This window comes from Egretta garzetta, unplaced genomic scaffold (genome assembly GCF_000687185.1).
Source record: "Egretta garzetta isolate BGI_Z169 unplaced genomic scaffold, ASM68718v1 scaffold59, whole genome shotgun sequence".
Classification (NCBI taxonomy): Eukaryota; Metazoa; Chordata; class Aves; order Pelecaniformes; family Ardeidae; genus Egretta; species Egretta garzetta.
Genome location: NW_009267230.1, coordinates 6,221,696 through 6,246,364, shown reverse-complemented (window position 1 = coordinate 6,246,364; position 24,669 = coordinate 6,221,696). Strand labels below are relative to the sequence as shown.

At 38.6% G+C, this 24,669-nt stretch overlaps 1 protein-coding gene across 1 annotated transcript in view; it reads left to right on the top strand.

Annotated features, from left to right (window-relative positions):
• Positions 1–24,669, top strand: part of OXCT1 (3-oxoacid CoA-transferase 1) — a gene marked incomplete at its 5' end in the record, with an annotated part of 83,304 nt that overhangs the window by 40,107 nt on the left and 18,528 nt on the right. Inside the window, 6 exons of the mRNA XM_009647403.2 lie at positions 3,633–3,740; positions 6,423–6,534; positions 7,199–7,293; positions 7,972–8,020; positions 11,412–11,484; positions 12,253–12,328. Coding sequence (XP_009645698.1) covers positions 3,633–3,740; positions 6,423–6,534; positions 7,199–7,293; positions 7,972–8,020; positions 11,412–11,484; positions 12,253–12,328 — 513 coding nt within the window. The remainder of the gene's footprint in view (positions 1–3,632; positions 3,741–6,422; positions 6,535–7,198; positions 7,294–7,971; positions 8,021–11,411; positions 11,485–12,252; positions 12,329–24,669) is intronic.

Sequence of the window (24,669 nt, the reverse complement as noted above, 5' to 3'; positions counted from 1 at the left end):
TGAGGTTCACACAGGCCCACCTCTCCAGCCTGTCCAGGTTTCTCTGGATGACATCCCGTCCTTCTGGTGTGTCAACGGCACCACTCAGCTTGGTGTCATTCGCAAACTTGCTGAGGGTGCACTCGATCTCGCTGTCTAAGTCATTGATGAAAACATTAAACAGCACCGGTCCCAGTACGGACCCCTGAGGGACACCACTCGTCACCAGTCTCCATCCGGACATCGAGCCATTGACCACTACCCTCTGGATGCGACCATCCAGCCAGTTCCCTATCCACCGAACAGTCCACCCATCAAATCCATAGCTCTCCCCGTGTCAAAGGCTTTGCAGAAGTCCAGATAGATGATGTCCATTGGTTTTCCCTTGTCCACTGTTGCTGTCACACCATCATAGAAAGCCACTAGGTTCGTCAGGCAGGACTTGCCCTTTGTGAAGCCCTGCTGGCTATCTCGAATTACCTCCCTGGCCTCCAAGTGCTTTAGCATAGCTTCTAGGAGGATCTGTTCCATGATCTTCCTGGGCACAGAGGTGAGGCTGACAGGTCAGTAGTTCCCAGGGTCTTCCTTTCTACCCTTTTTGAAAGGCAGTCTAAATGGTACCAGAGTATTTTGGTTTGCTAATTAAAAAAAAAAAAAGTGCAGGAGGTGCTCTGCCCTGATTAGTTGCCTCTTTGCTAGACTTGGTGTCTCTTGAGTGGGATGCCATACAATCATTTTTGATGTTTACAAGGATTCTTCTGTACGTGACAAAATAAAGCCTGAGGCAAGGTAAGTAGAGAGAAGAAAGAACAGCATAGATAAGATGGAGAGCGGAACAAGAAGAAAACTCACAGACATCCTTTTAATTATTAATATGAATGCTCTCCTGCAAGCCTCATTGAGACTTAGGCTGTGGATGTGTTAGAGAGAAGACTCATAAAAGAATATGAAACCTGAAAGGAAAGTGAATATGCCCAGCTATGGAACTATTTCTTTTTGCATTACCATTCTTATCTAGAAAGATGCTTGTGTTATGTCTTGTAGTGGTCACAGAAAGTTAAGTTGCTGATACCCATAGCCATCAGATTCCCAATTTCACTTTTGTTGGCACAGCTTCATCTGTGGTAGCAGTGCTGGCAATACCAATGGAGGCAGCTGGCAGCCCATCTACAGTGTCTCTCAGGTGGAGTACCATCTAGTTCCCCATGAGCAGAGTTGGGAGGGAGAGTTGGAGCAATCAGATGACATTTGTACTTCCCATGCACAAATTCTTTCTTTTTCACATAAAGAAGATGATTAAGTTCACTTGCAGAACCGGATATGTATTCTTGCAGGTGTTAAATGCAAATTTTTAATCCCTTTTCAAAATTCCGTTTTATTTCTATATGGGTATTTTAACATACTTTAATCACATTTGATGCTTGTTTCACATAGTGGTAGAACATGGAAATTGTGAAACACCAGTAAGAATAGTGGGGGGCTGCCTGTGAAAACAAAAGTGTTCCAGTCTGCAGGAATCCTTAGGCTCATTTGAAATCCCTAGGACAAAATAGAGTTTGTCTGTGTTATGTTCATTTTGGATAATATACTATAAATAAAAAATATAATAAAATACATCAACATAAAATAATTATGTTGATGGTTCTTGTGAGGAAAAGCTATCACGCCCACTGCTGTTTCCAAAGAGACAAAATACTAACCAATTAAGGGGGTGGGGTGACTAATAACAAAATCCAACAATTTATTGTTGGATAAATTATTTATTCTCTGTATTCTATGGGGGGAGAGATACAGTGTGTCAAGCTTTCTGACAGCATAATTCTGTTGAAGTTGGTTGAATTGCTTCAGCAAAGATTTTGGTTTTATAATCTCAGCTACTGCAGCAAGTAAATGTAGTTCTTCTGTGAGAAAGTTCAAACCAGTAGCAATTAGTATTCCCCAGGCCTAATTTTCCACCTGGTAAGTGAAGACAAATTTAATTAGAAAAGGTGAATTTGGGAATTCTGCTGGTAGCAGATCATCTGCTTGTGTTTGGCTTCATTGAAAAGTCTTGTCTCCTGTTTCTCCTCCCTTTTGAGCATGTTCTGATAGTAGTCAATGCACAAGGAGTGCAGTGTGCTTCAGCTCTGTGCTTCACAATTTTTCTGTTTAACCCTGTGTTTGACTTGGTCTCCATATTAATTTTAGAATTCATGTATAGAATAATAAAATTCAGGTGAGATAGGGCATGGATGCTATTATATCTTTTTTTTTTGTGAGTACAGTAGTGTGAATTTTTAAAATACTGATTCAATTGTCTCTCCTTATCTTGTGGATAAGGACTTTCTGGATATGTGATTCCACTCTTCGTGAATACTGAGGTTGGTGTCTCTGTGGCTGTTACTGCCTCTTCCTTACCACCTTTGCCTTACAGATTTCACAACTTGTCTCGTCCTGTCTGTCAACCCCAGGGCTTTTTTTAGGGCTCATCTGAAACTGATTGTGTCGTCCTTAGTTTGTTAATTTTTCCTCTCCCTCTGCTGCTTTTAGGGTAGGTTGGTTTGTTTGTTTATTGTCACACTGCAAGGCGCAGTAGGCAGGTAATTGTCCATCAGATGTACTATAGATTTTATTATTGATCACGTTGTGCAGTAGCAGTAGGATGTCAAACTGAATTTTAAGCTCTTTAATGTTGCTTTGCTGGTGGTGGCTGCTAGGTGATGTACCCCGACTGATATGTCATACCCTGGGTCTTGTTTTGGGGTTCTTAGACTTTGGACGTTTCTGATGTTTAACTGGTTCCTGGTGATAAAGCAGTTTGGAAACTTATTTAATTTCTTTCGAGCAGATTGTTTCAGATGTTATCTTTGACCTGTTGCTTTAACATTATACGTTTTTGCTGTGGTCGGATGCAGGGACAGCCCTAATAGCAATGTCTTTTTTGTGGCAGATTGAGATGTGCTCTCCACACCTCAGACTTCTCAGGGAAAGCACCAGGCATGGTTGAGGGTCTGTGCTGCAGGTGTCTGGCCATAGCAGGGTCTCCAGCTAGACCACCCTGAACTCAGATGTAGAAGGAAGGAAAACCCTGTTGTCTGTGGTGCTCCGAATAGGTGACATTTCAAATGTACTATGTGTGGATCAGTGCCATTTTGTGCTGAACCTCTGTTTCACTAACTGAAGAGACTTCTAGATCTTCACATCTTTCTTGCAATCAATTATTACAGTTCAAATGTTTTCAATTTTATTTCTGAGTACATCATGGAGAAACGTCAAGCCAGCTTCTGTCTTTGTACACTGAAAATTTATGCTTCTGCTTTGTACTCTGACATTTTGTTACCAGCATTTTGTTTCCTTCTGTTTGGATGGAAAGTATTTGTAGGTACAAACGCTTCTCATGTAACTGTACATGGTGTATTTCTTCAGGGTGGTCATACAAATTGGGCTGTTAAACATAAATTACTTTAAATTTGTATGTAGAAATATCCTTTGAGAGAAGAGGAAAGATAAGAGTATAAACCAGCCTGTTTTAAAGGGTATATCTATTTTGCCCCATTCCTTAGTTTTCTTGATGTGATCCACTTTATATATAGTATTTGAAACTTTGTTGCTAATAAAATCTCTCATTGAATACTTTTTTCTAAATATTTTCACTTTCCCTTTCCTCTCTGTAGGTGGAAGAAATCGTTGATATAGGAGCATTTGCCCCAGAAGACATTCATGTTCCCAAAATCTATGTTGATCGTCTGATACAAGGAGAGAAGTTTGAGAAGAGAATTGAAGTAAGTAGCTGAGCTTCTTGGTAACAACATATTTCAGTTTGGGGGGTATTTTAGAATTTACAGGGTTTGTACTGTAGCCACCAACTCTTAGCACTGAGAAAATAATGTGAGAAAGGCCCGTCAAGTTTTGCTAAGTAGTGGAGCTTAGGTGGGTACTTAGGTGGGGGCCTGAGAATTGAGCCTCATTTCTTATACCTCAGCCTCTGTGAATAATGTAGAGCAACTGCCTGTAGTCCTGGATGGCTTTAACACAGTTGAAAATTTGATGGAAAATGCTGCTTCATTCTCCTTCCTTCTCTCAGTTCACATCTGCAGACACAACAAAAGGAACACCTAGACTAAGAGCTGACTTCGACAATGTGATACTTTCTTTTCTACCGGAGAACTTTTGACATGGCCACTTAGGGCCAGTCTCAGCCCCTTTTGTGCCATGTATTGAATTATGTTACATCACAAAGGCCCTGGAACCTTTCTTTCCTTTTCTTTAACCAGGAACTTTTTAGCCAGTGGCATTTCTAGTCAGAATAAAAGATGTCATTAGCTATTAAAAAATGCAGCAATAATATTCCGTCACTGAAAACATCCAAGAAAAAGATGACTATGTAATTGTTCTTCTTTGTTTCTGTGGCTTTGCCTCACTCAAACTAGGTCCCTATATTCATTTTGGTGATGTGACAATGCTTTTAAAGTGCAATTGAAAATTCTGTATTTCTCCTGTGTCTCTATACTCCGGAGGTGGGAATTATTCAAAATGTCATCAGAAGATCTGGCGGAGGGGGAGATACATGGCACAAGTTAAAAAACATCTTGGAAAAAAAAAGTGCAGAAAGAAATTGTAATAATTAAACTTTTATTATTAAAATCAAGTCGCAAAGTCCTAGCAAGTCATGCAAGGCCTTTTTTCTGAGTAAACTCTTTTATGAATGTTAAGGTTAAAAAGCTTTTTTTTTTCCCTCCATCTGTTCATTCTACAAAAGCATATTGCATGTTGTTGAGTATTTGACTGGAAACAGATGTGTCAAACCTCTTTTATTTTTTTTTTTCCCTCTTTCCTTTTTTCTTTCCCTGGATATGTTGTGTTAGACTGCAATTAATGGCTTGTTTCCTTCTTCTGAATGGATGCCCTGACTCATAGAAAAGCTTTTACCTTGCATGAGAGAAATCCATTTTGCATTTATTCAACTGCAGTTCTTACTGAAGTTTGACAGTGGATGAAGAGGTGACTCTCTGTCCAGGGAAGACCTTTTTACAAACAGCTGATTTCCTTTGGCTTGGCTGCATAAGTGAATACACCTACCTAGTCAGCTGCCCCCTTCCCTATATGCTTAAGAAAAGAAGGAAGTGGGGAAGGGGGAGGGGAAAGCTACTATAAACTGCACAAGGAAGTTGTAACAGAGATTAATTCTGTTTGTGTAATTCTGTGAATCTGGCAGCGGCGCCTCTCATTAATAGGAGTATAGGAAGGAAATGACAGATTTATTTACTCTTCCATAAAAGTTTATATATTAAGGAAGTGGCTGTACATATGAAAGCATTGAGTACGATAAGTGGTAAGAGGAGAGATGAAGAATAAAGAGCATAAAGAGAAGCTAGTCTGTTGTAATTCTTACTGGCTTTATATAGCAGTTCCTGCTTAATTTGGCTCAGATGTGGTCCCTCTAGTGCAAGTCATACTTTATATCTGACCTTCCCTTTGCTGCAGAGAAACCCTATGTGATTGTTCTAACTTTTTCCGTAACTCGCAAGTGAAGCAATTCTAGGGAAAATAGCCAAGGCATAAAAATAAAATTGCTGGGAAATTCAGGAGGATTGATACTGACTCTTTCTGACTGCCTAAGAGGAAAGTGGCTCCCAACATGGGCAAAAAAAGACACTGCAGAAATTCTTTTGTGGCGATGAAAAGGAACAGAAGATAATTTTGCCAGATGTGTTCATTATGGCCTGAAGTAGGAGAGCGTGTGAAGACATATGGGGGTGCAGAACATGATGTTGCCCAGAGCAGTTTTATATGCATGACATGCACGAAGAACATAATCTGCGTAAAGAATAATTTACAAAAAGGGTCTTAAAACTTCTTGAATGTCAGGCCATTTTCACCTACATGCAATTTAGAAAGCATCACCTTAAGGCCAGGAAATCTCAGGAAACAACTTCAGGCCAATTTATGCAAGATTATACAGATTTATGTTTGAAAACTCAGTTGCTTAGCTCCCAGTATCTTTAGATGACTGGCATTTGTCTGTCTCATTCATATAAATTTAGAATAGCACCATTGAATTGAATGAATGCAGAAAGGCAGCAGTATTTGTATTTTAGGTTGACACTTTACAAATCTATTTAGGTATCCCTGGGATAATAAGTATTCCTAGTAGACTAGACTCTCTAGTGTTTGCACTAATGCTTGTTGCCTTCTTAACCAGTTGTCTATGTATCACGTACTCTCTCAGCCTTGGCAATACAGACAAAGAAATAAGATTTTGCTATCTTTGGGGATATTTGATGACTCCATAGGTTTAGATAAGCTTGATCTGATAGAATAAAAGACTGTTTTTTATAGATGATGGCTAAATAACGGTATTCTTAGACCACGTATCTCAGTGCAATCACAAATCAGACTTCTGTGTCTTGAAAAGCAAGAATCTGGATGCTAATCTTTACTTATGATTACTTCTTCTTTTGCAGCGTTTATCAATCCGGAAGCCTGAAGACTCAAAAGCCAAACAAAAGCCAGGAGACAATGTGAGGGAGAGGATCATCAGACGGGCTGCTTTAGAGTTTGAGGATGGCATGTATGGTATCCTTTCAGCTGTGCTACAGGTTAAAGTGACTTGTCAAGCATTGGAACAGGCTGCCCAGGGAAGTGGTCGAGTCCCCATCCCTGGAGGTATTTAAAAAACAGGCAGACGAGGTGCTTAGGGACATGGTTTAGTGGTGGGATGGCAAGGTTAGGTTAATAGTTGGACCAGATGATCTTAAAGGTCTTTTCCAACCTAAATGATTCTATGACTCACTAGAATAACAACAGCAGCTGTTTTGTTTAAGACAGGTTAATTGACAGGCTCATTGACTTTCCCAGACCCTGTGATGCTCTCATTTTATTAACATCCTATTGAAATAGATGGGATGTTAAGACATAGGGTACCTGGACTTTTTATCCAGGCATATCTGGAGAGTTTGTTAGCAGTTGAATGTTTTGCAAGAATTTCTTGGAAAAGTTAAGTATTTTGGAAATGAAGCTTACTTGCACTGTGGGTATTTTATCATGTAAAGCATTTGACAGAATGCAATTAGACAGTCCAAATGGCAAAAAAATTCATCACAAATATGAGGCATCTAACTAAAAATGAAAGTGTTTGTGAAGAGAACAGTTCTAATGTAATCATAGCACAACGATAACTTTGATAGTTTAATTTAGTAATTTGCAGTATTCTGTTTGTGCCTTAACCAATTCTCTTCAGCTAATCTGGGTATTGGAATCCCGCTGTTGGCCAGTAACTTCATCAGTCCAGACATAACTGTTCACTTACAGAGTGAAAATGGAGTGCTGGGTTTGGTGAGAATATATCTTTGTCACTTATTGCAGTGTACTTACCTTGCAGTGGCTGGGTTTTATTCCCTGCCAACCCCCAACCTGATTATAACTTTATAAAAAAAAAATACTAAAATATATGCCATATTGCATAATCATAAAATTCTCACTGTAGCTCAGTGAAGTTTTTAAAGAAATACTTATTTCAGGATTATAGTGCTACTTTGCTAAGTATGTTTGTGAGTACACGTTTTGCTGGAAGGAGCCAGAACCTTCAGCAGGTTGCAAGACCAAGCCTTGCAAGCCTTATCAGACATAATTTTAAATAAAGCTTAAAATGAGTATTATTTTCACTGTCATATGGCTTTATTAAGTTGCACCTACATACTTTTTTTTCTGAAAAATATGTGTCACTTTGGTTAAAACCAAAAAAAAAAAACCAAAACCAAACAAAACCTTCACTGTGTAGTTACTTAGTAATTCTAACAGCCTCTAACATATGTCCATCAGTCCTGATATGTTAGTTGATGTCAGTTGTGGCTTGTATTGTCAGGGATGTTGTTCTGCTAAGGGAAAAAAAAAAAAAGGTATGTCTGTAATGATCTGTTTTCAGTAATAAGCATTAGAAATAATAAAGCAGTTATGAATTGTGTCTCAAAGGTATTTCAATATAAAGCTGACATATGTCTGTGTTGTTGTCAGGGTCCTTATCCACTCGAAAATGAAGTAGATCCAGACCTGATTAATGCAGGTAAAATCTTTTCAATAAATTTAATTTGTGGAAAATGATTATTCATTGTTAATCTAAACATTTTCTTTTGATTCAGTATTTGAACCCAAACTCCTGTTTTATTTACTTATAAATATTAATGTATTTGTCTTCTTTTAAGTGAAGGTTGGCTTTGATCAATGGAGATGTTTAATATTCTAGTTACAGAGCTTCTGCTTTGATGCATTTTAGTAGCTACTGAAGGAAACTCTCCTGCAGGCTAGGCAATAAAGGGTCAAATCTTCCTTTTCAGAAGTGAGATTGTTTTGTGAAGCCTATATGCAAATATGGATTTATTTTCCCTCTACTTTTCACCTTCTGTCCTCTAGAAAATAGTTTCCAATGATTTATGTTTGGGACATGCTTTAAAACATCCTGTGTCTAATGGCCTGGTTTATTCCTGGCTAGTGAGCTGACAGGAATGTGACTCATTTGCATTTGGGGAGGGACTGTAGCCAGGGCAGGGGATAGGAGCTCCCCAAAGGGGACCTGGCATATTGGAGGGCTCTGCTGAGGGTGGCTGCTTTTGCCACATTAGGGGGTAATGCCAGTCCTCATGTACCGTTTTTGCTAACCTGGTTTGGGGCATTTCACCTCAGAAGTAGCCTTGCAATGTAAAAACTTACGCCTTCTACAGTTTAGTGTGTATCAGTCTGATTTCTGTTTTCTTTATGGAAAGTTGCGCCTGTGTCCGTTCTCTGTTTCCGTGTAAAAATACACCTATATACTGCATTGCGACAAACAGAAGAAAGCCTTGGCACCTTGTAAATTCTCACCGATCTTAATGGCATAGGTTATAGACCCATAGCTGACATCTTAGAGCTGGGTTTTCAAATGGAGAACCTATGCATTTTATATCTTTTATTTATATATACGTACAAATACATACACATCTATATATCGAGGGGATGTGTGTGTGTGTATGCATCTACATAGATAGTACCTTTCTCAGTAGCCGTTAGCAAGTACAATTAAACTCTGAAAAGTCAAAGGAGATAAAGCACTGATAGCAAACAAGCTTTTAATTTAATATCAGGGTGAAGTCCAGCAATTGTTCACTGACTTGAAACATTTGCTACCTGGCTTAACTAACTGATAACCATTATCGTACTGCTATGCTATTGGCCCTGTTTCAGTATTATATTTTAAATAAGAAGTAATTTAAAGCCATCTTCTGATTTGGAATAAGTAATTATTAAGAAACTGAATCCAGCATTTGACCAGTAGCTGGGTAACTGTTGTGATATGCTGTATTGAAGGAAAATGTCAGAGGCACATGAGAGCTGTGTTAATGCTTGAATTGAAATGAAGGTGGTTTTTTTACAAAAAAAATACTGAAGGTGTCACTGGAAGGAAAAAATGATTTAGAATAAAAAGTAGTTATTACAAAAGGTGAAACTATATGCACGCACATTAGAACTTAAGTTCTAATATAGGTGCATTAGAAATGAACACATTAAGAGAGTGATGATGGAAAAAGTACCCAAGAGCTTGATAAATACTCTGAAAGATCATTGTGCTTTTATATGGATACCAAGATGATCTTGAATTGTTATTTATAGTTGATAAATATTTTTGAAGAGATAATCTTGCAGGGATGAAGCTAATGTAGGAGGTCAGAATGCACACGGCAATCAGATTATTCTAGTATTGGTAATTCAGTATTAAGCACCTTCATATCGTCCTCTGAAGCTGCAGTAGGCAGGATACAGGGTAGGTGAACCTTGGCCATACCACCAAAATTGTTATCATTTCTGAAACATTCAGAAGCTGCTAAATCCTACTGACACTTAGTTGGATTATGATCATTCTAGGTGCTTTCCAGCCGAATCTGTAAAACCGTGTGAAGAAAACAGAAGCTAAATGGCAAAGGAATAGGATTTAATTCTGTCTGCAGTCATCAGCTGGACTGGTCTAGTATCAGCCCCCAAGATCCACATTTTCAAAATATACTCCCAGTTTGGGCTTTTGCCAATTTTTTATCTGCAAATGTAATTGTATTTCTCTGAAATACGTATAGGTTTTTTGTTTTGTCACATTTTCTGAGTATCTCACATGAATTTTATCTTCACTGTAATTGAAAGGTAGAATTCTGTCTTACAGCAGAAATATTTACAAGTACTGACTTCCTGAGAGCATTTTCAAGAAGTAGGTAATATGGTGCTCTTGTTACATCATCCTGTGGTCCTCAGTCTGTGTCTCTTCTCAGCATTGCCTTAGCTTGCCACTTTATCCCAGGGTTCTCACTCCATGTTGTTGCTTGCAGGCTGTGTTGTTTCTCCCGATCTCTTGGATGGTAGGAAAAGACAACTCAGGCAGTCTCAGCAGGTCTGGATGTTAGCGTGGTGAATTCTTGTGGTCTGACTGCAAGACCGCTTGTATGACCTTAATTCTATACAATTTTGTGTGTCAAAATTTAATTTTCATACAATGTCTTGGCATACAAGCTACATCAAGTGAACTCAATAAAATAAAGCAGGTAACCTAGGTCTCTATTTTTACTTTCCTACGGTGTTTCCTTCCCTTTTCCCATCCTCTTAGTTAATTTCATTGTCTCTTTTTCCCTGTTTTCTGGAAACTCTTTAATGATGTCTCATTCCTTTCCCCTTTTGTTGTTACACTAACTTTCTTCACAATGTCATCTGGTGCTAAAGTCTTCAGGGTTTTTTTCTCTCAAGTTTCCCATGCTTGGTTTATAATTTCACCTCTGGCTGTGTTTCTTATGCCTTTCCAGAGGCACTGTGTATACAAGATTGTGGCTTAGATCAATTCAAAGTGCTGACAGGAGAGGAAAGAGAGGGCTCTGGACAGAGTAAAAATAAGACACTTCTATGTGTGCTCCATTGCTTGAACCAAGCACTGTGCAGAGAACAGTGCAGCACACGGAAGCACACTTTCTTGTGCGCTTTCACAAAGCAAGAGTAGTCTAGATCTATCATTTATTTTTCTGTATTCTACATCATTATCACTCTAGACTGTTCAATCTGGTCTGCTGACTCTTCCTTGCAACCTCCTGGTCTCCTGAAAATGCTCTTTCTCTGTTTCAAGCGAGAGTTACCTCTCAGTTTTTCTGTGGGTAGAGCAGAAAGCTGAAGTCCACAGAGATTTCTTAGGCTCTGGTGTCAGTGAAGTCTTGCCTGGAACTGCTGGTGGCCAAAGAGCAGGCAATCCTATGATTAAAAACTGTCACAAACTGCATCACAATTAGTTACAATTGATTAGGTTTACATGTGACATAGTAAGTATAATCAGGTCCGTAGTTGTACAGAATTCAAAGGAATTTGATAAAAAAACCTTATTTCTTGGTTAAAAGCTGTGACTTCATTGTCAAAGAGACAAAACACATACATATTACAGCTTATTTCTTTTACAGGTAAGGAGACAGTCACGGTTCTTCCAGGTTCTTCCTATTTCTCTAGCGATGAATCATTTGCAATGATAAGAGGGTACGTAATAACACAAACCCTGATCTTTTGAAACATGAAAAGAAGAAACTGAGTCAGTGACTGAACTCATTAGTAATTCTTTGAAATGGGGTTAGCATTTAACAACCTGTAAAATGATCAGGGACTCAATCAGTGATAGTTCACAGAGGATTAGGTCTAGCTATTGGCAATAGAAAATCACTGTAACTAATAGATATGGTAGTGATGTTTGTGTCTACCACCACCTGGCCCTATATAAACACATTTATAACTGTGTTTTAACAGCTACTTTTTCATCATTTCCAAGTATCTAATCTGTACTTGCACTCTGTATATTCTCTTTGCTCAGCTTGCAACTGTGATCCTCATTCCACCTCCCTAATGGAAATTCACCATCTGCACCTGGTTTTTGTTTGTTTTTCGGGAAGGAGGTTGGATGCAAACAAACACTAAATCCTAATGGCTCTGAAAAGATAATGAGTGCGTGTAAATATGTGAAGGAGTGCACTTAAAAGTATGAGTTCAGAGCTGATTGACTGTGCATGCAATTAACCAAAACCAGACAAAAGTAATAACATTTTTGAGGCTCAGTAGGCAGACAGAAAGATTTGCATCAGCAATACGTCTAGAGGGGAAAAAACCCAACTACATGTGTGACAAAATGGTTGCTATGTCTATGGTATGCCACTGTTTTTACATTGATGTAATGAGAATGTGAACAAAAGCTTGTTAAGATTTGTGGGCTGTTACTTGAACACGATATACTAATTGCACACTTTCTGTTGCCAGGGGCCATGTTGATTTGACAATGCTTGGCGCTATGCAGGTGTCTAAGTACGGTGACCTGGCCAACTGGATGATTCCTGTAAGTAGGTGTTTGTACTACTGTCAGTGCACTATATTTAGGATAATGTAGCTGAGGGTCAGGCAAAGGAGAAAAGGGCTGAAGCAGAATGGGGGTTGTGAAGCTCAAAGCATTAAATTAGAGATGATGTGCAGCTTTAAGGTTAACAGTTTTTCTTGTGTACTGCTGGCACCAAGCAATTAATTATCAGGAGTCAGCCCTCAAATTATGCTTGTGCTAAGCATTGTGAAAAACTAAACATGATTTATGTAAGCCTTTGTCCTTCCTCTTGGGTCTATACCTTTCAAATGTCATGGTTTTTTGCTGAGGACTGAGGCTTTTTTCTTGAGAGTGACAACTCTTCTATAGTTGTACCTGGAGCAAGAACCCGACAAAAGGTGTAAAATAGCGTGTAGCTCATCACAAAATTATAAAAAAAAGTCTGCATTATTTTTCTCAGTGTTCCTGTCAAAGGGTCACAGCACTGCCATTTTGAATGCATCTAGAAGGAAGCAATGCTATTGTATTTACCCAAATAGTCCTACAGGTTTAAACCATAGAAATATAAGCTAATCCCAATATTATTTAAATAGCTGATGACATTAAGCCATTCTTTGAACACAGTTTATGTTTTAACATTAAACAGCATATGTATCTTTCACATGATTTACGTGTTAGTTATTTTCAACGGCTTTCAACATGGTTCTTTCTGATGTGATTTGTATCAGAGATGTCTAGAAACAAATTTTCTTTTTAGCCTGGTTTAAGGTAATGAGGCATATTTCTATCTGTCTGAGCAGTGCTGAAGGTCTCAGGAAAGTCTTTGAAAACTGAGAGCTGGGTAGAGGAGGAATTGAGTGAATGTCCTGTCTCTTGGAGAAGCATTAGCTGAGACTAGCAGTCTCCAGTGACTTCTCCAGCAGGCCTGTGTGCACGCAAGTCATGGAGCGATGGCTGGAGCATAAGCTGGTTTTAGCAAGAGGGGTCAAAGACGGGGTCTGTACAGGCAGGCGTGAGAGAAAGGGTTATCTGAAGGGCTATTCCAGGTGTCTGTGTGAGTGATTGTAGGGGATGTGAGGAGGTTATGCCTAGGGTGGAATATAGCACATAGGAGATAAATCCATAAGAAACCAGCCTTAGATGTTCTCACAGTACAACCTGGTTTTATGGTCGCACAACTGAGAACAGACAGACTAGTGGTGGCTAGACCTTTTCAGACCCCACTGATACAAGTGCTAGCTTTTTCAAGACTCTTTTTTTACTTGAAGTGTCATCCAGTTAATATTGTGAAAAATGGGGTCTGAAAATCAATGCCACTGCTAGTGCATCACTCTGGGATCCTGTGTGTGCTCTTCTATTGCTGTTTCACGTCTTTTGATAGAACTCTGTGTTCTAAACATAATCTGATGGTCAAATACACGGTAGGAGTCCAAGTATGATGTGCATTAAGGTAACAGTGGTTAGCTTTTCATTGTCCAATTTCTTTTTTATGTCTTAGTTACAAGAGGATGTCACTAGAATCCAAAATAATAAAACCAGGCTTTACAGAGGAACCCACACACACCTTGAAATATAAGGGATAAATCAAATTACATTTTAAACCCTAGGTTTGCTGTTTGAGTCAAGGCAAAAGTATAATAGTGTAAGTTTTCAAGGAGTTGAAACCTCAGGTAACTAAAATTGGAGTTCACCCGCTTCATCGGTGGCTCAAAGGTGTGATAAGTCACCCAAACTCTAACTATATGTTTTAAATAGCTAACTTTAAAAACGTTATGTTTAGTAAACTGTATTTTTTCAGATGATTGACATAAACAGATATAAGTAATCTACATTGTCAGTCCGGTATTGCAGGTATATGTCACTGAGAAGCTAAGTGGGCTACTTTTTCCTTCATGTCAGTCTGAGAACTACTCTCGGCATTTGCTGGATGAAGTAGCTTTGTTTTTGTAAAAGCACTTCCTTCATGTTAACTTGTGGCAGCTGTGATGTCTTACACAAGTAGAAATTACTTGCTTACATAGTGGCATTTAAAAATTATTCTGCATTATTACATTCCCTGTCAAAATTTTGAAGATAGACTTGAAAAAATATTTAAAGTTAAGTTGTTATAGTAAAACCTCTTTTTTTGTAAATAGTATTTAGATATTTTCTTATAGGCACAGTTCAAGATTATTTTAATCTATACATCTTTTTATTTCAATTGTCAGATAAATTCTAAGTTTTGTTTAGCTGGGTTGCCTTAGACTGACATTCTCTTCATACTTCTGCAAAATGAAAGTTACTATATAAACATGTCCCTAGACTATCCTTTATAGTTAAGATTACTTAACTCCTGAGATTTTCTTTGACAATCTTTTGGTCCTGCAAAAGCAGTGTTAAATGTTCCTGTACCTGGTAAAGCCTTCTGTTTACTCAAGCTGTTTCTGAAAGCCTATTAGAAAGCAGGAGGGGGTGGGTTGAATTTTAGGTAGGAAGCATTGCTTTGTTTGCTTTTTCATTGCTTTTGTAAATTGAAGTGGCAAGAGAAGTATTCTTCAAAATATCCAAGTGAACAGGTAATAAGTAAAGATTCCTGCTCTAAAGTATGCCTAGTAAACCAGCAAAAACATAGCTTTAGTGATAGCTTATGAAGCTGAAATGTTTGAGAAAAGGCACTCCTGAATCATCAGTGGATAGATTTTAATGCCAAAAAATTCCAGTAATTTCAACTGACTATATTGGTATCTCAGGATATAAATTTCATGCAGTTGCATCTGTGCTGAATCTAAAAGCTATTCACTAGAGTGTTCAATTCTTGAAAGCAATGTCATGAGCCAAAGCAATTAACCACTTGTTACCTTGCTTGGTTTCATTTTGGTTGGGGTGGGGTTCTGGGGTTTTGTTTGTTTGCTTTAAAAAAACCCATTGTGCTATATTTTCAGGTTTTTTTTAATTTTTACTTCCACTCCCATTGGCTTTTACTGGGACTTTACTGCTGCAAGCAGTGTTCAGGGTTGTTACTCATTATAGTATTTGTAAATACAGTTGCAGGACTTTTACTTTTTAAATTAAAACTTGCAGTCAAAATCAACATGTGTTACCATTTTCTCGTGACAATTTTTGTTGTTTTTCATAGATGTGTCTTTTCTGTGTTTGACAAAATTAGTCATGCTTAACAAGCATTTTCTAAATTTGATAAACTACACATATTTGTATTTCATATAAAAAAGTATGTTTTGATGTTTTTTAATAATTGAATCAAAAATTAAATTTTTGCTCACGTTATGTATACGGTTATCTTGAGAGAAAGAGGTGAAAATTCAACTTTTGCTGTATTTAGATAAACTTCAAAATCACGATATTTTCCACAGATATTTCCCAGTGTATTTAGTTGACTCTCCAGAGCTTGTTTGATTTGCATTTAGGTTTGGCTTAAGTATTTCTTATATGCTGTAGCCCTGGGGTTCTTGAATTGATGGTATTTGCCATTATTTCAGAGGCAAGTAGTAACTCCAAATTTCCTATTTTGATTAAGTACGTTCATGAAGCTATCCTTTCTGTCCCAAAAGAGCTTGATAACACTTGAGCCCTAGTGTGCGCATGTGTGTATTTACTAGCACGTCTTATTAGGAACTAAGCTAAGGAAGGCTCGTTGCAGTAATTACAGCACTTTCTTTGCTCTTATCTGCTAATTTCTAATGGAGAGGAAAATCCCGTGAGTAAAAGAAGAAAAGGGTGAGAATATTTTAAGTGCATGCAGTAAACAATGCTGTTTGTTTAGGCAGAAGTTACTTCCTAAACACTGTCATTTATTGGTAGTTTTATTCCATTAAGCACTACTACTTAATGGCTTTTTGTCTTCCTTTGGTATTTGTCCATCTAACAAGAGGGTTCTGTGGAGGGAAAGGAGAAGGAGGTGGCAAATTTCTGAGGAGCCCCTGGGAACAGAATGTAGGTGGGAGAAGGTGGCTAAGGGAGGTAGAAGAAAAACGCTGAGGACACAGACATCACAAATGTGATGCCCATCTGCAAGAAAGGCTGGAAGGACGATGCACAGAACTGCAAGCCTGTCAGCCTGACCTCAGTGCCGGGGAAGGATACGGAGCAGGTGATCTTGAGTGCCATCACATGGCATGTACAGTATAAGCAGGTGATCAGGCCATGTCAGCATGGGTTTATGAAAGGCAAGTCCTGCTTGACCAACCTGATCTCCTTCTATAAAAAGGTGACCCACTCAGTGGCTGTGGATGTTGTCTACCTGGACTTTGGTAAAGCTTTTGACACTGTTTCCCACAGCATTTTCCTGGGGAATCTGGCTGCTCATGGCTTGGATGGGCATGCTCTTTGCTAGATAAAAAACTAGCTGGATGACTGGGCCCAAAGAGTTGTGGAGAATGGAGTTAAATCCAGCTGGTGACCAGTCACAAGCGGTGTCCCCCAGGGCTCAGTTCTGGGCCCAGTTCTGTTTAATATCTTTATCAATGATCTGGACAAGGGGATTGAGTGCACCCTCTGTAAGTGTTAAAGAATTTCATGAGTCTCTGAGTTACTCTAGGTTTGCATTTATTCACAACTCAGAGTTGGGCCATCACCTCAGTGAGTGGCAATGTAAAAAATACACCTTACACCTTGTATACCTTTTCAACATGATTACATAATAGACTAATTCTATGGTAAGTTTCCACTGCATTCTCAATTCCTCTGTTCTTCTTGGTCAATAGAATGTTCTCAGTTTTTTACTCTGCTGGTACGTTCTGTCTCAGTCCTGTCGCAATTTACAGGCATATTATTTTTTTTTTATACCTTTCTATAATTATTGTATAAAGAGTTTCCATGATGTTTACAATTCCTCATTTGTCTGGCCAACTGAAAGTCCATTGTTTCCCACAGGTTAGCATACTTGTATGGTTCTATCTCAGTTCTGCTTCTTGAACACAAAGTCCATAAAATCTTCTCTCAGCAGCCACTGTGAATGCAAGGCAAAAGCATAAAAAACTTAACCTCTAACCTATCCTCTATTCGTCTAAGCCTACTTCAATTATTCTGTCTACATCGTGGTTTAAGACCAACTTTTCTGATTGTCTTGAAGTCTTGGCTTCATCTATCTTTATTTACTGATTAACTCAGCTGGTGACTAGTCCAACCATGGAGGGGAGCTATACAAGGAACATAGTGATCAGTTGACCATGGTCTGGTTTGTTCCTTGGCTGCACACCTGCATCTTAGTTGCATTCAAAAGGCAAAATCTTAATAGAATATACACAAAATGATTAATGAAATTTAAGCAAAAGAAAAATTAACTCTTTCCTTTATCAGTAAGTTTGCACATGACACCAAGTTGGGCGGGAGTGTTGACCTGCTTGAGGGTAGGAAGGCTCTGCAGAGGGATCTGGACACTGGATCGATGGGCCGAGGCCAAGTGTATGGGGTTCAACAAGGCCAAGTGCTGGGTCCTGCACTTGGGTCACAACAACCCCATACAATGCTACAGGCCTGGAGAAGAGTGGCTAGAAAGCTGCCTGGTGGAAAAGGTCCTGGGGGTGTTGGTCAACAGCTCGCTGAATGTGAGCCAGCAGTGTGCCCGGGTGGCCAAGAAGGCTAACAGCATCCTGGCTTGTATCAGGAATAGTGTGACCAGCAGGACCAGGGAAGTGTTTGGTACCCCTGTGCTTGGCACTGGTGAGCCACACTTCAAATGCTGTGTTCAGTTTTGGGCCTCTCACTACCAGAAGGACATTGAGGCACTGGAACATGTCTAGAGAAGGGCAACAAAGCTGGTGAGGGGTCTGGAGCACAAGGCTGATGGGGAGTGGCTGAGGGAGCAGGGGTTGTTTAGCCTGGAGAAAAGGAGCTGAGGGCAGACCTTATCACTCTCTACAGCTGGCTTGACAGGAGGCTGTAGCGAGGTGGGGGTTGGTCTTTTCTCCCAAGTAACAAGCGATAAGATGAGAGGAAATGGTCTCAGGTTGTACCATGGGACGTTTTGATTGGGTATTAGGAAAAATTTCTTCACCAGAAGGGTTGTCAAGCATTGGATCAAGCTGCCCAGGGAAGTGGTTGAGTCGCCATCCCTGGAGGTATTTAAAAGATGTGTCGACGTGGTGTAATGGTTGGACCTGATGATCTTAAAGGTCTTTTCCAACCTAAATGATTCTGTGATTCTGCGTGAAGGCTGAGTTACTCAACATCTTTGCCTTGGACTTTAGTGGCATGGTCTCTAAGGTTAGTGGTGGAATTTGGGGAGGGTGGGTAGTACACACCATAAAAGAGGACTGGGGACTGATTAAGTAAACTGGACATGTCTAAGTCTGCATGGGCAGACAGGGTACATCCAAAGGTGACAAGGAAGCTGGCAATTTCCTAAACCACCAGGCTCAAAGCCTAGTGGCCAGCAGTTCAGTTAACAAGGAGTAGCCTCGGGGTGATACCAGGTCTGGTACTTCTTAAAAATCTCTATTCCCTACAAACAATATAAACCAAATATGATTTTTAGCAAGAAACTTAGCTCTACCTTTGTATATTCTTCTGCTGAAGTATAAAATTCACGTTTTGATAGCAAAGGTAATGCAATTAGGGGGCTGAGGAAGAGGGTGATGTAATTTGTGCAGGGTGATGGAGTTTGAATACATAAATCTGGATCAGTCTTGGAAAAACCCCATAAATAATCCTTGAATTTTAGAAGCATCAGCCTTACTTTTTAATGCTCTGACTTGGTGTAGCCAAACCTAAAGGATTAAACTGTTAATAATTAATTAAACTGAAAGAAAATGGTACAAAAATGCTAAGCTTTATCAAAGAAGATTATCTGCAAAGAAGACGTGAGGAAACCCAATTCAAATTTAGTAATCTTTTAATTTACCATCTGTAGAGGTCAGTATAACGTAAGGCATTTTATACATTTTTGGTAGTTTTTCTACAGAGCTTCAAAGTACATATTTTGTACAGTTTTGGACACTTTGACCATGAGGTGAACTGCATGTTCATTGGTAGAGACATTTTTTAAATGAAAGTAAACTGGCAGAGGCCAGCTGAATATGTGACTCTGGGAGGGGTTCTTTTTGTTGTTTTAATTATTATTTGTATTGCCAAACCTGAGAGCAGAGGGCTCCACAGAAAGAGCTTTTCTTACTTGAAATTATTATTTTTAATGATGGGAGAAAGGACACGTATCCCTGAATCCTGAGAGCACTGTGGGTCTTCTACAAGGAGCCCTGTTGCAGGCTGTTTGCCACTGTGCTTGAACGGGAGTGTCTTTGCTCAAGGCTTGTTTTTACTTTGAGTCCAAACACACTGTCCAGTAACTCTCTTCTAGTACTTCTATTGCACTGAGTTCATCAAACTGACAGTGTTTTGTTTCGAAGTTGTACAGCATTGCAAGAAATTTTGAGAAATGTATTTTAACTATTAACTGTAAAATTCATTAAGCACTACCAATTAGCTAAATTCTGTATCAATAGAAAGTCATGCAGGTAATCATGTTCAATGACTGGGTTTCTCTTAGTAGTAATGTGAAGTTGTCTGATGTCTAGGACATGACTGAATAGGGCTTATACAGCAGTAGTGGAACAAAGGAGAAGGACAGGACCTGCAGTTACCTAGAGTTTCCTCGGAAATCAACATTTCAATGAGGTATTACTTTAATATGAAGAGATACTAGGTTTTTGCAGACACGTGTCTTGGAATGAAGCCTACAGTAGTATATCAGCTTACAGCTTCCATCCCAACAAAAACGTGTCTGGAAGCCCTGCGGAGCCCTTGCGGCACGTAATTACCACCATTGGAAGAGTCCTGGAGCCTGAAAGGAGAAGGGGAGCTTATTGTGTTAGCTCTACTTCTTACACCTGTTTGAGGGCTTTTTCTATCCAATTTCGTTTGTGTTTATGTCTCTTCAGACTGCATGAAAGGAATATAGAAGCTCACTTTTGGAATTTTACTCATGCTCTCTTAAATTTTCAATGTGGGAAGTGGCACCTATGCATTAGGCATCTGTATAATGAAAGCAGCTGAAGAAATTCTGCTTGTCTCAAAAATACAAGCATACATCAGAAAACTCCTGATCTGTGGTAACAATTGTGACTACAGTCCGGAACCATCGCTTTCAAGTGAGACTAGCATTATGTTGGCAGTAATATTTAATTATTGGATGCTATGCTGTGTGTTTTGGAAACAGTATGCAAAGGTAAATGGGAGGCATAACTGTCCCATTACACTGAAATAACATTCATCACTGTAAAGCAAATCCATTTCAATGAAGCATTTCACAGACTGTTTGAGCCACTCATGAGATGCAGTTTCTCAATGTATTCGTTTGAATTTCATGCAGTTATTCGAATCTGTTGCCAACGGTTATTTCAAGTTAGTTTTATGGGAGAATAAAGGAATAAAATTTGACCAACTTTCTTTACACATATTTCATGCTGCCTTAATTATCTGGTTATGGAGAGTAAAATTATAAATATAGTTAGTGCAGATATTTGTGTATGCTACATTTTAGGGAAGTGTTATTAATCCATTTTGCCAAGAAGTACCAGTCACTCAAGAACTCATGTTCCATTTTTTCAAAAATTTTACTTACTTTTAAGTTTTGTTTTTCATTATGTGTGTGTGTGTTAGGAGGTATCTGGTTAGTATTCTTGAAAATCAGGTAATTTTCTGTATTGCTAAACCATATGACTAAATGTTTATTTTGGACATCCTTTACAAATATCTTCACCCTGTTGTGCATGTAGAGTATGCTCAGCTTTGTTGCATTCAGCCAGTAATAACTCTTTGTTGTGTTGTTGCATTATCAACTTTACTGATTAAAAAATCCCATTAATGATTTCCCAGTGTTTCTTGGTAATGTTTATTCAGTCATAGTTGTAGTTGACAGTATAATTACAATAATTCTGTAATTGTGCTGCATAAGGACATAAAATCAGTAGAAAGTAGGACAAGTAAGTATATTTCAGAACACTTAATCTTCAGCTTTATCTGTCTTTTTTGATGCAGTCTTCATCCAGTCTTTTTCACCGAAGAAATGGAAAGTGAAATCTGGAAGAGGTGTGGCTTTCATTTTAGAATCAACTATAAACTTACCTTTCCTTTAAACACCAGACAGGACTGTTAGCAATGGGCAAAGGATTGTCACCTGCATTTTTATGCAGTTAGATATATGCATATGTATTTTTTTAGTATTAACTTCTGATTGGTGTTTCTTTTGTACAAAGCTAAGGTCTCTTAATGCATCCCCCCAGACAAGCAAAAAAACCCCAAACCAACTACATCTAACACCACAACAATTGACAATATTTTTGTTAAATAGTTACATATGGCTCTGATGACCTCCTTACTTATGCTGCGCATGTCGTTTGAAGCTGAGGCATCTGTGAAGACAGACTGTACCTACATGGAGGGGGAGATCTGCGTGACTAATGTATTTTAGTAGTGCTTACATACCACTGCAGAGAGGGGCAGGGCAGAAAACTTTGCAATCCTAAGTTCATCCTTTTGGCTGCAGCATTAGCACGATTGATAGTGATGATGAAGGAAGAAGTATCTTGTATCCACTGCATTACCTTCTTTTCTGCTTTTCTCTGTAGAGTTCATACTGTTCCAGTTACTCTGAATTTTAGTAGCTGTCCCTGGCATGATATTATTATTTCTTTTCATAAGGAAGCTGAGACTGGTGATGGGTTCTGTTCCTGCCACCTAGTCTGTGTCTGTGGCCATCAGAGACTGACATTCTTAAAATCTTTACTTTCTCACCCTAGGTAGCTTGCTCAAGGGCTTCCTGAGGGTGTCTGAAAATTCTGAAAATTCAGATTGAATGGGAAGCCTGCATGAGGACTGTAGTTTAAGCTAGAAGCATTCATCTTCTTCTGTAAGAGTTTTTGAAATAGTAATTTTACTAACTTTGAGCATATTGTGAGGCATATGCGAGGCATATGTATTCTTTCTTTTGTTTAATGGAAGGAAATAGAAATTTCAGACTAAATGCTAATTTTTTTTTTTAATACAGTATTAGGGCAGTTGGCAGCATGGGCAAAGACTTAACAGGGAAGTAGCTCAGTTCCTTTTCAAATGGGTGGACATTTTCACCTTGGCTGTCCTTTGCTATTCAGTTTTATATGGAATTATTCAAGCTTTTATTTCCATCTGCATTCTAATCCTTCAAACTCTGCATTTACCACTGGTAAGTTTTCACTGTTTCTTGAACATATCATTAGCATCTGCTTTGCTGTAGTGTTGATGTGATATGTGTTTGTCTCAAAAGATCATGTTCTTTTAACATAACCAGGTCAGTTCAGATGCATTTTATCCTCTGTTGTTGGAAGTAGGTATAAAATTCAGTTATGGAAGAAAAGTCCTTCACCCTGGGAACCATAGAGGAAGGGTGTAGGACACCAGCATGGTTACAAGACCTTAACAGTGTTTGAAGGCTCCTGAGTTTTCCTCTTTTCTCTCAGCCACCTCTTTTTAGTCTGTTTGGATTTTCTTATAAATTGTTTCCTGCTTGATATAGCATCTCCCTAGCTTGCAATACCATTACAGAAAAACTACACGTTGTCTTGAAAAATATCTTAAGTGTCTTGCCACCCTTGGAGTACTCACAAGCTACTGCTGGAATGCCAGAGATGATTGTCTTGGATGCCACAAGTGACCAAACCAACAGGAAGGTTTCTGTTTAGGAATTACAGTTATGATAAATTACTTTCTCAGACAAATACAAAATATTGTATTTTGACCACTCAAGTGATGTTCAGATGTGAAGACGACAGATGAGAAAGTATGTACCGTTATCATATTTTCTTTAAAGATGCCCCTTCACCACAATAACAAAATAATGTATTTTGCAATAAGTAGGCATTCCACTAGGAAATTCCACTAATTTTGTGGGGGTTTATGGCTATGAAGTAGCAGAAGAGCTGAATATCTTAATTTAAAAAATAAAAATGAAAAAATCCATCAGGTTCATGATTTTCTACCTTTTGTATCCAAAGATTATTTGGACTGACATTTAGCAAGAACTGCTGATGAAGCATAATGGGAAAAGCAGAATTCCTTCCTGCAATATGGAACTTTTATGGTAACTGAGAAGCTAAAAAGAAACTGTCAGCTTGTTTCTGTCCTCCACCTAACCTTCTGTATAAATATCACCAACATTGGATCTCCCAGGAAACACGTGGCTAATTCAAAAAACTTTTCTGCTTTTGCTGATGAAGTGGGCTTTATAATAGTGCTTCAAATTACCAGCACTCTGCCGCTGGACTTAAGTCTTTCCTTCTGGTTTCTTAAGCTAGCAACACCAATGTAATTGGGAACTAACAAAAATCATCTTAAATAAGTAAATGGGGGGAGGGCATGCAAACCAACATGATAAGAAGGAGCAGGAAACCTGCAAATGTTCTTTACCAGTTGCTTATTTGAAATACCTCCCCCTTTTTTTTTTTTTTTTTCCCCCCTTTTTTTTTTTTTTTTTTTAATGAATTGTTTAAAACAGTTGAGCTTTGTACGAGTTGTTACATTACACTTAAATGCCTTATTAGGTAACCAAGAGTGAGCAGTTTTGCTGTCTGCAGTTTGCCCTGTTCAATCCAAAATAAATAAAAGTTAACATTTCATTGAAGTGAAATGTATAGTTCCCACTTCAGCCAGTATCCAGCACTATAAACTCAATTTAGTTTTTTTCAGAGATTTCATAGCAGAAGTGGCTGTTGTAAGCTGTCTTCAGGAGGAGAAAATGTTTATTTTTATGACAGACTGCATATTACATGAAAAGTATTCAAATAAAATAGTCTGACATGTCAGATGCAATTAAATATGCTATTAAAATTTAAAAGAAACAGAAATTGCTTATTGCTTGTAAATGTGCAGCATTTATCAGAACTGTTTTGGTCTGCATGCTTATTCTAGGCAAAAAGGAACAAAATGTCTTTTGGGAATCACCTTTTAGTCTCAAGCATTTTAATTCAAATTTAGGATGCAGCTGTCCCCTATGCCAGTATGGTCCTGGGTAAAGTGCAAGTTGTGGGATTTTGGTAGATGCACTGAGAGCAATGTAAGGCTTTTATGCTTTGGATATTTCTCAAAATAAAAGCATGTAATTACTTGGCTAGTTGGAATTAATGCTTAATTGATTTGCTTTACCAGGCATCCTACAGTGACAAGTATGTTTGCCTAAAGAGGAGGAGCAGATGTAGCAGTTTAAAGGTCCCTAAGTCCTTCTCTTCAATTTAACTTGCATTTTCCTGCTTCTGCATACACAAAGAGGTGAAGTCTCTTCTCTCAGTCCTGGATGACAACTTCTCTAGCAGTAGCTTTGTCACTGTCCTTCATTGGCACTTACTTCTTCAGATATTTCCTGGTTGCTGTAGGTCTCTACTAGTTAATCGAACTAAAAG